At 48.4% G+C, this 14,068-nt stretch overlaps 1 protein-coding gene across 1 annotated transcript; it reads right to left on the reverse strand.

Annotated features, from left to right (window-relative positions):
• Positions 1–2,622: 2,622 nt before the first annotated feature.
• On the reverse strand, positions 2,623–6,768 carry LOC139399477 (fibulin-2-like; the record flags this gene model as incomplete). Its single annotated transcript, XM_071144892.1, has 3 exons — positions 2,623–2,724; positions 3,479–3,583; positions 6,544–6,768. Coding segments are annotated over 3 exons (432 nt in total), but the record flags the coding sequence as incomplete, so codon positions are not given.
• Positions 6,769–14,068: the final 7,300 nt, after the last annotated feature.

Here is a 14,068-nt window from a genome sequence, read left to right on the forward strand (position 1 = left end):
GCAGATGTTATTGGTCACATACACATGGTTAGCAGATGTTATTGGTCACATACACATGGTTAGATGTTATTGGTCACATACACATGTTTAGCAGATGTTATTGGTCACACACATGGTTAGCATATGTTATTGGTCACATACACATGGTTAGCAGACGTTATTGCGAGTGTCACAAAATGCTTGTGCTTCTAGTTCCGACAGTGCAGTAATATCTAACATGTAATCTAACATTCCACAAAAACGACCTAATATACACAAATCTAAGTAAAGGGATGAAATAAGAATGTATACATATAAATATATGGATGAGCAATGACCGAGCAGCATAGGCAAGATGCAATAGATGGATAATAATAAGATACAGTATATACATATGAGATGAGAAAGGCAATATATGTAGATATTATTAAAGTGACTAGTGATCCATTTATTAAAGTGGCCAATGATTTCAAGTCAGTATGTAGGCAGCAGCCTCTCTGTGTTAGTAATGGCTTTATAGCAGTCTGATTGCCTTGAGATAGAAGCTGTTTTTCAGTCTCTCAGTACCAGCTTTAATGCCTCTTCTGGATGATAGCAGGGTGAACAGGCAGTGGCTCGGGTGGTTGTTGTCCTTGATGATATTTTTGGCCTTCCTGTGACATCTGGTGCTGTAGGTGTCCTGGAAGACAGGTAGTTTGCCCCCGGTGATGCGTTAGGCAGACCTCACTACCCTCGGGAGAGCCTTACAGTTATGGGAGGTGCAGTTGCCATACCAGGCGGTGATACTGCCCGACAGGATGCTCTCGATAATGCATCTGTAAAAGTTTGTGAGGTTTTAGGTGACAAAACAAATTTCCTCAGCCTCCTGAGGTTGAAGAGGCGCTGTTGCGCCTTCATCACCACGCTGTCTGTGTGGGTGGACCATTTCAGTTTATCTGTGATGTGTACGCTGAGGAACTTAAAACTTTCCACCTTCTCCACTACTGTCCCATCAATGTGGATAGTGGGGTGCTCCCTCTGCTGTTTCCTGAAGTCCACGATCATCTCCTTTGTTTTGTTAACGTTGAGTGAGAGGTTGTTTTCCTGACACCACACTCCAAGGGCCCTCATCTCCTCTCTGTAGGCCGTCTCGTCGTTGTTGGTAATCAAACATACTACTGTTGTGTAGTCCGCAAACTTGATGATTGAGTTGGAGGCGTGCATGGCCACACAGTCCTGGGTGAACAGGGAGTACAGGAGGGTGCCATGTATGCACCCTTGTGGGGCACCAGTGTTGAGGATCAGCGAAGTGGGGATGTTGTTCCCTACCTTCATCACCTGGGGGGCGTCCGGTCAGGAAGTCCAGGACCCAGTTGCACAGGGAGTGGTTGAGACCCAGGGCCTCAAGCTTAATGATGAGCTATGGTGTTGAATGCTGAGCTGTAGTCAATGAACAACATTCTTACATAGGTGTAATCTAGAGCCAAGAGTTGTGATTTTAAATTGCATGGGTATCCTTCTTGACACACTTGTTGAATCAGGCAAGAGAACATGATAACAATGGTAATTAATAATTAGCGAGGCAGTAGAGCGCAGGTAGGCCTAGAGACAAGTTTTTGGTGGTTGCAGCCCACTCCTTTATATTAATGTATTATTGTATACAAATACACGCAGTGTATATGCAAATAAGGCACATTTCATTTTAAAGTCACATGAGGTTGGTGGCACCTAATTGGGGAGGATGGATTTATGGTAATGGCTGGAGCAGGATGAGTGGAATGGTATCAAATACATCAAACACAAACATAATTTGTTTTCCAACAGGACAATGACTCAACACAACTCTAGGTTGTATAAGGGCTATTTGACCAAGAAGGAGAGTGATGGAGTGCTGCATCAGATGACTTGGCCTCCACAATCACCCGACCTCAAACCAATTGAGATGGTTTGGGATGAGTTGGACCGCAGAGTGAAAGAAAAGCGCCCAATAAGTTCTCAGAACTCCTTCAAGACTGTTGGAAAAGCATTCCTCATGAAGCTGGTTGAGAGAATGCCAAGAGTGAGCAAAGCTGTCATCAAGGCAAAGGGTGGCTTATTTTAAGAATCTCAAATATTAAATATATTTTGATTTGTTTAACACTTTTTTGGTTACTACATGATTCCATATGTGTTATTTAATAGTTTTGATATCTTCACTATTACTCTACAATGTAGAAAATAGTCAAAATAAATAAAAACCCTGGAATGAGTAGATGTGTCCAAAGTTGTGACGGGTAAGGTATATATGAGTGCATTATAAGAAAAAAAGTGACATTTGACAAAACATTTAACACCGGAATTCCATTCATTATGTCCGTGCCAATTCAATGTCTTTTTGAGCTATAATTCAGTCAATACCTTCATTCATTGTCCAACTGTTGCATTTATTAGAATAGCTTTAAACAATTACGATGACCGTGTCTAATCTGGTACACAGAGAGCGCAGCTCTACTCTGCTCCAGGGGCACTGGGGGGAGACTGAGGAGAGACTGGAGTCAGTGACAGCCATTCAGAGACTCTGCATGACTGGAACTGCTGAAATACTGAGCTGGTGTGTGTGTGCGTGCGTGCGTGTGTGTGTGTGTGTGTGTATGTGTGTGTGAGCGTGTGTTTCTTTTTTCTTACCTTCACAGGATTGTCCGTCAGCCATCAGAGAGAATCCAGGGAAACATGAGCAGCCAGGTCTACCAGCCACTGAGGAGCACTGTTGCATACAGAGGCCATTTCCTGCTCAGAGGGTCACAACACAGCTCAACATCACACCAAAACACACCACAACACAACAGTAGTCAAGGTGACATACGTCACAGGGGGCCAGCCCTGTGTGTGTGTTATATAACCTCTGTGTGATTTACTGTACTCATTTCCTGTTTCCACTTTGACCCCTGACCTGTTCGGATAGTATTTCCTCCTGCGTCCCAATGGAACGGGATCCCCACCCTGGAATTATGGAGCCAAACACACACACCCTGAGGAGACCCCCACTACATACTATGCTGGACTACATGGGGATGGCTGGATACTTCGCAATACACACAGGAGCTTTGTGGCCTTTGATGCAATCTTAAAACTTGTATGTGACATTTAAAAGTACAATTGGTCAAACATAACTAAAATGGACAAAGGCGGTTAAAGTATTTAACTGAAGGAGGAAACGTCTGTCATGTGAAGGAATGTGACATGAATTATACTAGAAGGGTGCATGACTGAAAATCTTCTAGGCTTTGTGCTCTCTTAGGGGACTAATGGGTGTGTTCATTTACCTTTCTATTCCGTACCAAATATTCTGTTCCACTATGGTTCCTCTAATGCTGTCGCGCCATCATAATGGGACTCCTTCCACACACTGATTCCAGACATGCATTTGGGTTCTTCTATCAAGACTAATGACTGATTTTAAGGTATGAAAACACAGTTCATGTGGTCTGCCAGGTCTACAGTAGATAGGCACCACTCTGGCCTACTGTCAAGTTCTACCCACCCTCACAGGGGTTAACAGAGGTTGGAGTGGTGGAGGGTGCGGTGGAGGTAGCCTCAACCTCTGTCCTGTCATCCTCTCTCAACTTGTTCTCTTCATCTACCGTCTCTGTGAAAACAGAAATAAACTCATCACGGAAAGTACTAATTAAACAGTATAGCCAACAAACCGCCCAGTCATCCTGTCTTGGTGGTTAAAGAGAGAGCTGTGAAATGCCTTCAATTTATCCACAGATATGAGGCTAGGCGGCAACAGGGCACAGATGAAAGTTGCCTTAGAGACAGAGAGTTGAGGCACGACAGGAAAAGGCTTGGCCTGCAGACAAACCTGTGTTTTTTATCAGCCTGCAGACTCACTGCACCTTTCTGTAAAGTAGGGCTCACATTAGATTCCTGTTGAGACAGGCTTGTGCTGGTGAAAGCCCCATTCGATAAATGTATGGCACACTTACAGTAGCCTAGAGTAGGTTAGAAATACCTGAACATACTTTATTTACTAGTCTAAATGTATGAAGGCTACTGAAGGCTACTGAACTGTGAAGAAAGGCTTTATCAAAACAGTATGAGATCTGGGGGCCTCCCGGGTGGCGCAGCGGTCTATGGCACTGATCAGTGCTAGAGGTGTCACTACAGATCGCAGCCGGCCGCGCCCGGGAGACATACAGTGGGGCAAAAAAGTATTTAGTCAGCCACCAATTGTGCAAGTTCTCCCACTTAAAAAGATGAGAGAGGCCTGTAATTTTCATCATAGGTACACTTCAACTATGACAGACAAAATGAGAAAAAAAAATCCAGAAAATCACATTGTAGGATTTTTAATTTATTTATTTGCAAATTATGGTGGAAAATAAGTATTTGGTCAATAACTTTGTTATATACCCTTTGTTGGCAATGACAGAGGTCAAACGTTTTCTGTAAGTCTTCACAAGGTTTTCACACACTGTTGCTGCTATTTTGGCCCATTCCTCCATGCAGATCTCCTCTAGAGCAGTAATGTTTTGGGGCTGTTGCTGGGCAACACGGACTTTCAACTCCCTCCAAAGATTTTCTATGGGGTTGAGATCTGGAGACTGGCTAGGCCACTCCAGGACCTTGAAATGCTTCTTACGAAGTCACTCCTTCGTTGCCCGGGCGGTGTGTTTGGGATCATTGTCATGCTGAAAGACCCAGCCACGTTTCATCTTCAATGCCCTTGCTGATGGAAGGAGGTTTTCACTCAAAATCTCACGATACATGGCCCCATTCATTCTTTCCTTTACACGGATCAGTCGTCCTGGTCCCTTTGCAGAAAAACAGCCCCAAAGCATGATGTTTCCACCCCCATGCTTCACAGTAGGTATGGTGTTCTTTGGATGCAACTCAGCATTCTTTGTCCTCCAAACACGACGAGATGAGTTTTTACGAAAAAGTTATATTTTGGTTTCATCTGACCATATGATATTCTCCCAATCTTCTTCTGGATCATCCAAATGCTCTCTAGCAAACTTCAGACGGGCCTGGACATGTACTGGCTTAAGCAGGAGGACACGTCTGGCACTGCAGGATTTGAGTCACTGGCGGCGTAGTGTGTTACTGATGGTAGGCTTTGTTACTTTGGTCCCAGCTCTCTGCAGGTCATTCACTAGGTCCCCCCGTGTGGTTCTGGGATTTTTGCTCACCGTTCTTGTGATCATTTTGACCCCACGGGGTGAGATCTTGCGTGGAGCCCCAGATCGAGGGAGATTATCAGTGGTCTTGTATGTCTTCCATTTCCTAATAATTGCTCCCACAGTTGATTTCTTCAAACCAACCTGCTTACCTATTGCAGATTCAGTCTTCCCAGCCTGGTGCAGGTCTACAATTTTGTTTCTGGTGTCCTTTGACAGCTCTTTGGTCTTGGCCATAGTGGAGTTTGGAGTGTGACTGTTTGAGGTTGTGGACAGGTGTCTTTTATACTGATAACAAGTTCAAACAGGTGCCATTAATACAGGTAACGAGTGGAGGACAGAGGAGCCTCTTAAAGAAGATGTTACAGGTCTGTGAGAGCCAGAAATCTTGCTTGTTTGTAGGTGACCAAATACTTATTTTCCACCATAATTTGCAAATAAATTCATAAAAAATCCTACAATGTGATTTTCTGGATTTTTTTTTCTCATTTTGTCTGTCATAGTTGAAGTGTACATATTATGAACATTACAGGCCTCTCTCATCTTTTTAAGTGGGAGAACTTGCACAATTGGTGGCTGACTAAATACTTTTTTGCCCCACTGTATGAGGAGGCGCACAATTTGCCCAGCGTCATCCGGGTTAGGGAGGGTTTGGCCAACTGGGATGTCCTTGTCCCATCGCGCTCTAGCAACTCCTTGTGGCGGCCGGGTGCATGCACGCTGGCCCCGGTCGCCAGCTGTACAGTGTTTCCTCTGACACATTGGTGCGGCTGGCTTCCGGGTTAAGCGAGCAGGGTGTCAAGAAGCAGTGCAGCTTGGCGGGGTCGTGTTTCGGAGGACACATGGCTCTTGACCTTCACTTCTCCTAAGTCCGCACGGGAGTCGCAGCGATAGGACAAGACTGTAACTACCAATTGGGGATAAAAAGGGGTAAAAAGTACACAAAGAAATTACAATAAAAAATGTAGAAATGAGATCTGAATAACAATTATCAGTCTGAATCAGAGACAGTAGGCAGGAAGCAAGGAAAATCATATGCTGTCAAAAGTGTGGACAAATATAGACAGATAGAGTCTGGCAGGAGTCTGAAAACACAGAAGGCTGTTAATCATACTGTTGAGAGAGTGGCTGTGAAAAATGGTTTAGCACAAAGGTACTACACTCAGGAATCAGTCATCCTTCACTGGTTTTATGTAATTAAACATAACTGTTCTATACTTTAGTTATTAGCCTGGGAGCCAATCTGTTTTTATCCAACTTGTCATCGTATTGCCAATTAAGGCTACTGTGTGCCGTTATTCAAGGCCCAAACAGACAGGCAACCAGACTAATAGCTATGTGGTCTTGCACATACAGTATTGTGGAGTACTGTACAGTGCATGGTCTGACATACTCTAACAACCTAAGAGTAGTTTTCCTTTACCTGGCACACAGCTGACCGCGTCCTTCTGCAGTACATAGCCAGGGTAGCAGTCACACCTGAAGGAGCCAGGGGTGTTGATACACCTGTGGTGGCATAGTGTTCCCTGGTAAACCTGGCACTCATCTACATCCTCCATCTCAGGAGGGCCCTCCACCGTGTTCTCCCTCTCCTGCTCCTCCTCCTCCCCGATGGAGAAGGCCTCTTTGGGGAACGGACTGTCTGACACTACAGGACAAGGAGAGAGGGCTGTCACTAATAGCCTAACCTTTATGTTGTACAGTAGAATAGAGTCAAGTAAAGCAGAAGGTAACCAAGGCAGAGAATACAGATCTGGAACTGTATCTTATTTCTTAAAACTGCATTGTTGGTTAAGGGATGGTAAGTAAGCTTTTCATTGCAAGGTCTACACTTGGTCAACACTGGCGCATGTGACAAATACAATTTGATTTGTATCTCTCATAGAGGGGTCTATAGTAGTTCCCATCCTCACTCTGGCAGGGCAGTAAGGTGCACAAAGTGGGGAGATTCCACTACAAAGCCTCTCTTTAGTAAGGAGAGGTAGAGTAAAAAAGGTTTTATTTTGTTTTACTGCCTTTCTTTGACAGGACACTGGTGTGTGTAGTGTGTTGGCAGGACAGTGGTGTGTGTAGTGTGTTGGCAGGACAGTGGTGTGTGTAGTGTGTTGGCAGAACAGCTGTATATGTATTGTGTTGGCAGGACAGTGGTGTGTGTTGTTAGGACAGTGGTGTGTGTAGTGTGTTGGCAGGGCAGTGGTGTGTGTAGTGTGTTGGCAGGACAGTGGTGTGTGTAGTGTGTTGGCAGGGCAGTGGTGTGTGTTGTTAGGACAGTGGTGTGTGTAGTGTGTTGGCATGGCAGTGGTGTGTGTAGTGTGTTGGCAGGAGAGTGGTGTGTGTAGTGTGTTGGCAGGGCAGTGGTGTGTGTTGTTAGGACAGTGGTGTGTGTAGTATGTTGGCAGGGCAGTGGTGTGTGTTGGCAGGACAGTGGTGTGTGTAGTATGTTGGCAGGGCAGTGGTGTGTGTTGTTAGGACAGTGGTGTGTGTAGTGTGTTGGCAGGACAGTGGTGTGTGTTGTTAGGACAGTGGTGTGTGTAGTGTGTTGGCAGGGCAGTGGTGTGTGTTGTTAGGACAGTGGTGTGTGTAGTATGTTGGCAGGGCAGTGGTGTGTGTAGTATGTTGGCAGGGCAGTGGTGTGTGTTGTATGTTGGCAGGGCAGTGGTGTGTGTTGTTAGGACAGTGGTGTGTGTAGTGTGTTGGCAGGACAGTGGTGTGTGTAGTGTGTTGGCAGGACAGTGGTGTGTGTAGTGTGTTGGCAGGGCATTGGTGTGTGTTGTTAGGACAGTGGTGTGTGTAGTATGTTGGCAGGGCAGTGGTGTGTGTTGGCAGGACAGTGGTGTGTGTAGTATGTTGGCAGGGCAGTGGTGTGTGTTGGCAGGACAGTGGTGTGTGTAGTGTGTTGGCAGGACAGTGGTGTGTGTAGTGTGTTGTCAGGACAGTGGTGTGTGTAGTGTGTTGGCAGGACAGTGGTGTGTGTAGTGTGTTGGCAGAACAGTGGTGTGTGTAGTGTGTTGGCAGGACAGTGGTGGGTGTAGTGTGTTGGCAGGACAGTGGTGTGTGTAGTGTGTTGGCAGGACAGTGGTGTGTGTAGTGTGTTGGCAGGACAGTGGTGTGTGTAGTGTGTTGGCAGGGCAGTGGTGTGTGTTGTTAGGACAGTGGTGTGTGTAGTATGTTGGCAGGGCAGTGGTGTGTGTTGGCAGGACAGTGGTGTGTGTAGTATGTTGGCAGGACAGTGGTGTGTGTAGTGTGTTGTCAGGACAGTGGTGTGTGTAGTGTGTTGGCAGGACAGTGGTGTGTGTAGTGTGTTGGCAGAACAGTGGTGTGTGTAGTGTGTTGGCAGGACAGTGGTGGGTGTTGGCAGGACAGTGGTGTGTGTAGTATGTTGGCAGGGCAGTGGTGTGTGTTGGCAGGACAGTGGTGTGTGTAGTGTGTTGGCAGGACAGTGGTGTGTGTAGTGTGTTGTCAGGACAGTGGTGTGTGTAGTGTGTTGGCAGGACAGTGGTGTGTGTAGTGTGTTGGCAGAACAGTGGTGTGTGTAGTGTGTTGGCAGGACAGTGGTGGGTGTAGTGTGTTGGCAGGACAGTGGTGTGTGTAGTGTGTTGGCAGGACAGTGGTGTGTGTAGTGTGTTGGCAGGACAGTGGTGTGTGTAGTGTGTTGGCAGGGCAGTGGTGTGTGTTGTTAGGACAGTGGTGTGTGTAGTGTGTTGGCAGGTCAGTGGTGTGTGTAGTGTGTTTGCAGGACAGTGGTGTGTGTAGTGTGTTGGCAGGGCAGTGGTGTGTGTTGTTAGGACAGTGGTGTGTGTAGTATGTTGGCAGGGCAGTGGTGTGTGTTGGCAGGACAGTGGTGTGTGTAGTATGTTGGCAGGGCAGTGGTGTGTGTTGTCAGGACAGTGGTGTGTGTAGTGTGTTGGCAGGGCAGTGGTGTGTGTAGTGTGTTTGCAGGACAGTGGTGTGTGTAGTGTGTTGGCAGGGCAGGGGTGTGTGTTGTTAGGACAGTGGTGTGTGTAGTATGTTGGCAGGGCAGTGGTGTGTGTTGGCAGGACAGTGGTGTGTGTAGTATGTTGGCAGGGCAGTGGTGTGTGTTGTTAGGACAGTGGTGTGTGTAGTGTGTTGGCAGGACAGTGGTGTGTGTTGTTAGGACAGTGGTGTGTGTAGTGTGTTGGCAGGACAGTGGTGTGTGTTGTTAGGACAGTGGTGTGTGTAGTATGTTGGCAGGGCAGTGGTGTGTGTAGTATGTTGGCAGGACAGTGGTGTGTGTAGTATGTTGGCAGGGCAGTGGTGTGTGTTGTTAGGACAGTGTTGTGTGTGTAGTGTGTTGGCAGGACAGTGGTGTGTGTAGTGTGTTGGCAGGACAGTAGTGTGTGTATTGTGTTGGCAGGACAGTGGTGTGTGTAGTGTGTTGGCAGAACAGTGGTATATGTATTGTGTTGGCAGGACAGTGGTGTGTGTTGTTAGGACAGTGGTGTGTGTAGTGTGTTGGCAGGGCAGTGGTGTGTGTAGTGTGTTTGCAGGGCAGTGGTGTGTGTAGTGTGTTGGCAGGACAGTGGTGTGTGTAGTGTGTTGGCAGGACAGTGGTGTGTGTAGTGTATTGGCAGGACAGTGGTGTGTGTAGTGTGTTGGCAGGGCAGTGGTGTGTGTAGTGTGTTGGCCGGTCAGTGGTGTGTGTAGTGTGTTGGCAGGACAGTGGTGTGTGTTGTTAGGACAGTGGTGTGTGTAGTATGTTGGCAGGACAGTGGTGTGTGTAGTGTGTTGGCAGGACAGTGGTGTGTGTAGTGTGTTGGCAGGACAGTGGTGTGTGTAGTGTGTTGGCAGGACAGTGGTGTATGTAGTGTGTTGGCAGGACAGTGGTGTGTGTAGTATGTTGGCAGGGAAGTGGTGTGTGTTGTTAGGACAGTGGTGTGTGTAGTGTGTTGGCAGGACAGTGGTGTGTGTAGTGTGTTGGCAGGGCAGTGGTGTGTGTTGTTAGGACATTGGTGTGTGTAGTGTGTTGGCAGGACAGTGGTGTGTGTAGTGTGTTGGCAGGGCAGTGGTGTGTGTTGTTAGGACATTGGTGTGTGTAGTGTGTTGGCAGGACAGTGGTGTGTGTAGTGTGTTGGCAGGACAGTGGTGTGTGTAGTGTGTTGGCAGGGCAGTGGTATGTGTTGATAGGACAGTGGTGTGTGTAGTGTGTTGGCAGGACAGTGGTGTGTGTAGTGTGTTGGCAGGACAGTGGTGTGTGTAGTGTGTTGGCAGGGCAGTGGTGTGTGTAGTGTGTTGGCAGGGCAGTGGTGTGTGTAGTGTGTTGGCAGGACAGTGGTGTGTGTTGTTAGGAGAGTGGTGTGTGTAGTATGTTGGCAGGACAGTGGTGTGTGTAGTGTGTTGGCAGGACAGTGGTGTGTGTAGTGTGTTGGCAGGACAGTGGTGTGTGTTGTTAGGACAGTGGTGTGTGTAGTATGTTGGAAGGGCAGTGGTGTGTGTAGTGTGTTGGCAGGGCAGTGGTGTGTGTAGTGTGTTGGCAGGGCAGTGGTGTGTGTAGTGTATTGGCAGGACAGTGGTGTATGTAGTGTGTTGGCAGGACAGTGGTGTGTGTAGTATGTTGGCAGGGCAGTGGTGTGTGTTGATAGGACAGTGGTGTGTGTAGTGTGTTGGCAGGACAGTGGTGTGTGTAGTGTGTTGGCAGGGCAGTGGCGTGTGTAGTGTGTTGGCAGGGCAGTGGTGTGTGTAGTGTGTTGGCAGGACAGTGGTGTGTGAAGTTAGGACAGTGGTGTGTGTAGTATGTTGGCAGGACAGTGGTGTGTGTAGTGTGTTGGCAGGACAGTGGTGTGTGTTGTGTGTTGGCAGGACAGTGGTGTGTGTAGTGTGTTGGCAGGACAGTGGTGTGTGTATTGTGTTGGCAGGACAGTGGTGTGTGTAGTATGTTGGCAGGGCAGTGGTGTGTGTTGGCAGGACAGTGGTGTGTGTAGTATGTTGGCAGGGCAGTGGTGTGTGTTGTTAGGACAGTGGTGTGTGTAGTGTGTTGGCAGGACAGTGGTGTGTGTTGTTAGGACAGTGGTGTGTGTAGTATGTTGGCAGGGCAGTGGTGTGTGTAGTATGTTGGCAGGACAGTGGTGTGTGTAGTATTTTGGCATGGCAGTGGTGTGTGTTGTTAGGACAGTGGTGTGTGTAGTGTGTTGTTAGGACAGTGGTGTGTGTAGTGTGTTGGCAGGACAGTGGTGTGTGTAGTGTGTTGGCAGGGCAGTGGTGTGTGTAGTGTGTTGGCAGGGCAGTGGTGTGTGTAGTGTGTTTCCAGGACAGTGGTGTATGTAGTGTGTTGGCAGGACAGTGGTGTGTGTAGTATGTTGGCAGGGCAGTGGTGTGTGTTGATAGGACAGTGGTGTGTGTAGTGTGTTGGCAGGACAGTGGTGTGTGTAGTGTGTTGGCAGGGCAGTGGTGTGTGTAGTGTGTTGGCAGGGCAGTGGTGTGTGTAGTGTGTTGGCAGGACAGTGGTGTGTGTTGTTAGGACAGTGGTGTGTGTAGTATGTTGGCAGGACAGTGGTGTGTGTAGTGTGTTGGCAGGACAGTGGTGTGTGTAGTGTGTTGGCAGGACAGTGGTGTGTGTTGTGTGTTGGCAGGACAGTGGTGTGTGTAGTGTGTTGGCAGGACAGTGGTGTGTGTATTGTGTTGGCAGGACAGTGGTGTGTGTAGTATGTTGGCAGGGCAGTGGTGTGTGTTGGCAGGACAGTGGTGTGTGTAGTATGTTGGCAGGGCAGTGGTGTGTGTTGTTAGGACAGTGGTGTGTGTAGTATGTTGGCAGGGCAGTGGTGTGTGTTGTTAGGACAGTGGTGTGTGCAGTGTGTTGGCAGGACAGTGGTGTGTGTTGTTAGGACAGTGGTGTGTGTAGTGTGTTGGCAGGACAGTGGTGTGTGTTGTTAGGACAGTGGTGTGTGTAGTATGTTGGCAGGGCAGTGGTGTGTGTAGTATGTTGGCAGGACAGTGGTGTGTGTAGTATTTTGGCAGGGCAGTGGTGTGTGTTGTTAGGACAGTGGTGTGTGTAGTGTGTTGGCAGGGCAGTGGTGTGTGTAGTGTGTTGGCAGGGCAGTGGTGTGTGTAGTGTGTTGGCAGGACAGTGGTGTGTGTAGTGTGTTGGCAGGACAGTGGTGTGTGTAGTGTATTGGCAGGACAGTGGTGTGTGTAGTGTGTTGGCAGGGCAGTGGTGTGTGTAGTGTGTTGGCCGGGCAGTGGTGTGTGTAGTGTGTTGGCAGGACAGTGGTGTGTGTTGTTAGGACAGTGGTGTGTGTAGTATGTTGGCAGGACAGTGGTGTGTGTAGTGTGTTGGCAGGACAGTGGTGTGTGTAGTGTGTTGGCAGGACAGTGGTGTGTGTAGTGTGTTGGCAGGACAGTGGTGTATGTAGTGTGTTGGCAGGACAGTGGTGTGTGTAGTGTGTTGGCAGGGCAGTGGTGTGTGTAGTGTGTTGGCAGGACAGTGGTGTGTGTAGTGTGTTGGCAGGACAGTGGTGTGTGTAGTGTATTGGCAGGACAGTGGTGTGTGTAGTGTGTTGGCAGGGCAGTGGTGTGTGTAGTGTGTTGGCCGGGCAGTGGTGTGTGTAGTGTGTTGGCAGGACAGTGGTGTGTGTTGTTAGGACAGTGGTGTGTGTAGTATGTTGGCAGGACAGTGGTGTGTGTAGTGTGTTGGCAGGACAGTGGTGTGTGTAGTGTGTTGGCAGGACAGTGGTGTGTGTAGTGTGTTGGCAGGACAGTGGTGTATGTAGTGTGTTGGCAGGACAGTGGTGTGTGTAGTATGTTGGCAGGGAAGTGGTGTGTGTTGTCAGGACAGTGGTGTGTGTAGTGTGTTGGCAGGACAGTGGTGTGTGTAGTGTGTTGGCAGGGCAGTGGTGTGTGTAGTGTGTTGGCAGGGCAGTGGTGTGTGTTGTTAGGACATTGGTGTGTGTAGTGTGTTGGCAGGACAGTGGTGTGTGTAGTGTGTTGGCAGGACAGTGGTGTGTGTAGTGTGTTGGCAGGGCAGTGGTATGTGTTGATAGGACAGTGGTGTGTGTAGTGTGTTGTTAGGACAGTGGTGTGTGTAGTGTGTTGGCAGGACAGTGGTGTGTGTAGTGTGTTGGCAGGGCAGTGGTGTGTGTAGTGTGTTGGCAGGGCAGTGGTGTGTGTAGTGTGTTTCCAGGACAGTGGTGTATGTAGTGTGTTGGCAGGACAGTGGTGTGTGTAGTATGTTGGCAGGGCAGTGGTGTGTGTTGATAGGACAGTGGTGTGTGTAGTGTGTTGGCAGGACAGTGGTGTGTGTAGTGTGTTGGCAGGGCAGTGGTGTGTGTAGTGTGTTGGCAGGGCAGTGGTGTGTGTAGTGTGTTGGCAGGACAGTGGTGTGTGTTGTTAGGACAGTGGTGTGTGTAGTATGTTGGCAGGACAGTGGTGTGTGTAGTGTGTTGGCAGGACAGTGGTGTGTGTAGTGTGTTGGCAGGACAGTGGTGTGTGTTGTGTGTTGGCAGGACAGTGGTGTGTGTAGTGTGTTGGCAGGACAGTGGTGTGTGTAGTATGTTGGCAGGGCAGTGGTGTGTGTTGGCAGGACAGTGGTGTGTGTAGTATGTTGGCAGGGCATTGGTGTGTGTTGTTAGGACAGTGGTGTGTGTAGTATGTTGGCAGGGCAGTGGTGTGTGTTGTTAGGACAGTGGTGTGTGCAGTGTGTTGGCAGGACAGTGGTGTGTGTTGTTAGGACAGTGGTGTGTGTAGTGTGTTGGCAGGACAGTGGTGTGTGTTGTTAGGACAGTGGTGTGTGTAGTGTGTTGGCAGGACAGTGGTGTGTGTAGTGTGTTGGCAGGACAGTGGTGTGTGTAGTGTGTTGGCAGGACAGTGGTGTGTGTAGTGTGTTGGCAGGACAGTGGTGTGTGTAGTGTGTTGGCAGGACAGTGGTGTATGTAGTGTGTTGGCAGGACAGTGGTGTGTGTAGTATGTTGGCAGGGAAGTGGTGTGTGTTGTTAGGA

The sequence above is a fragment of the Oncorhynchus clarkii genome, unplaced genomic scaffold (genome assembly GCF_045791955.1).
Source record: "Oncorhynchus clarkii lewisi isolate Uvic-CL-2024 unplaced genomic scaffold, UVic_Ocla_1.0 unplaced_contig_7845_pilon_pilon, whole genome shotgun sequence".
Lineage (NCBI taxonomy): Eukaryota > Metazoa > Chordata > Actinopteri > Salmoniformes > Salmonidae > Oncorhynchus > Oncorhynchus clarkii.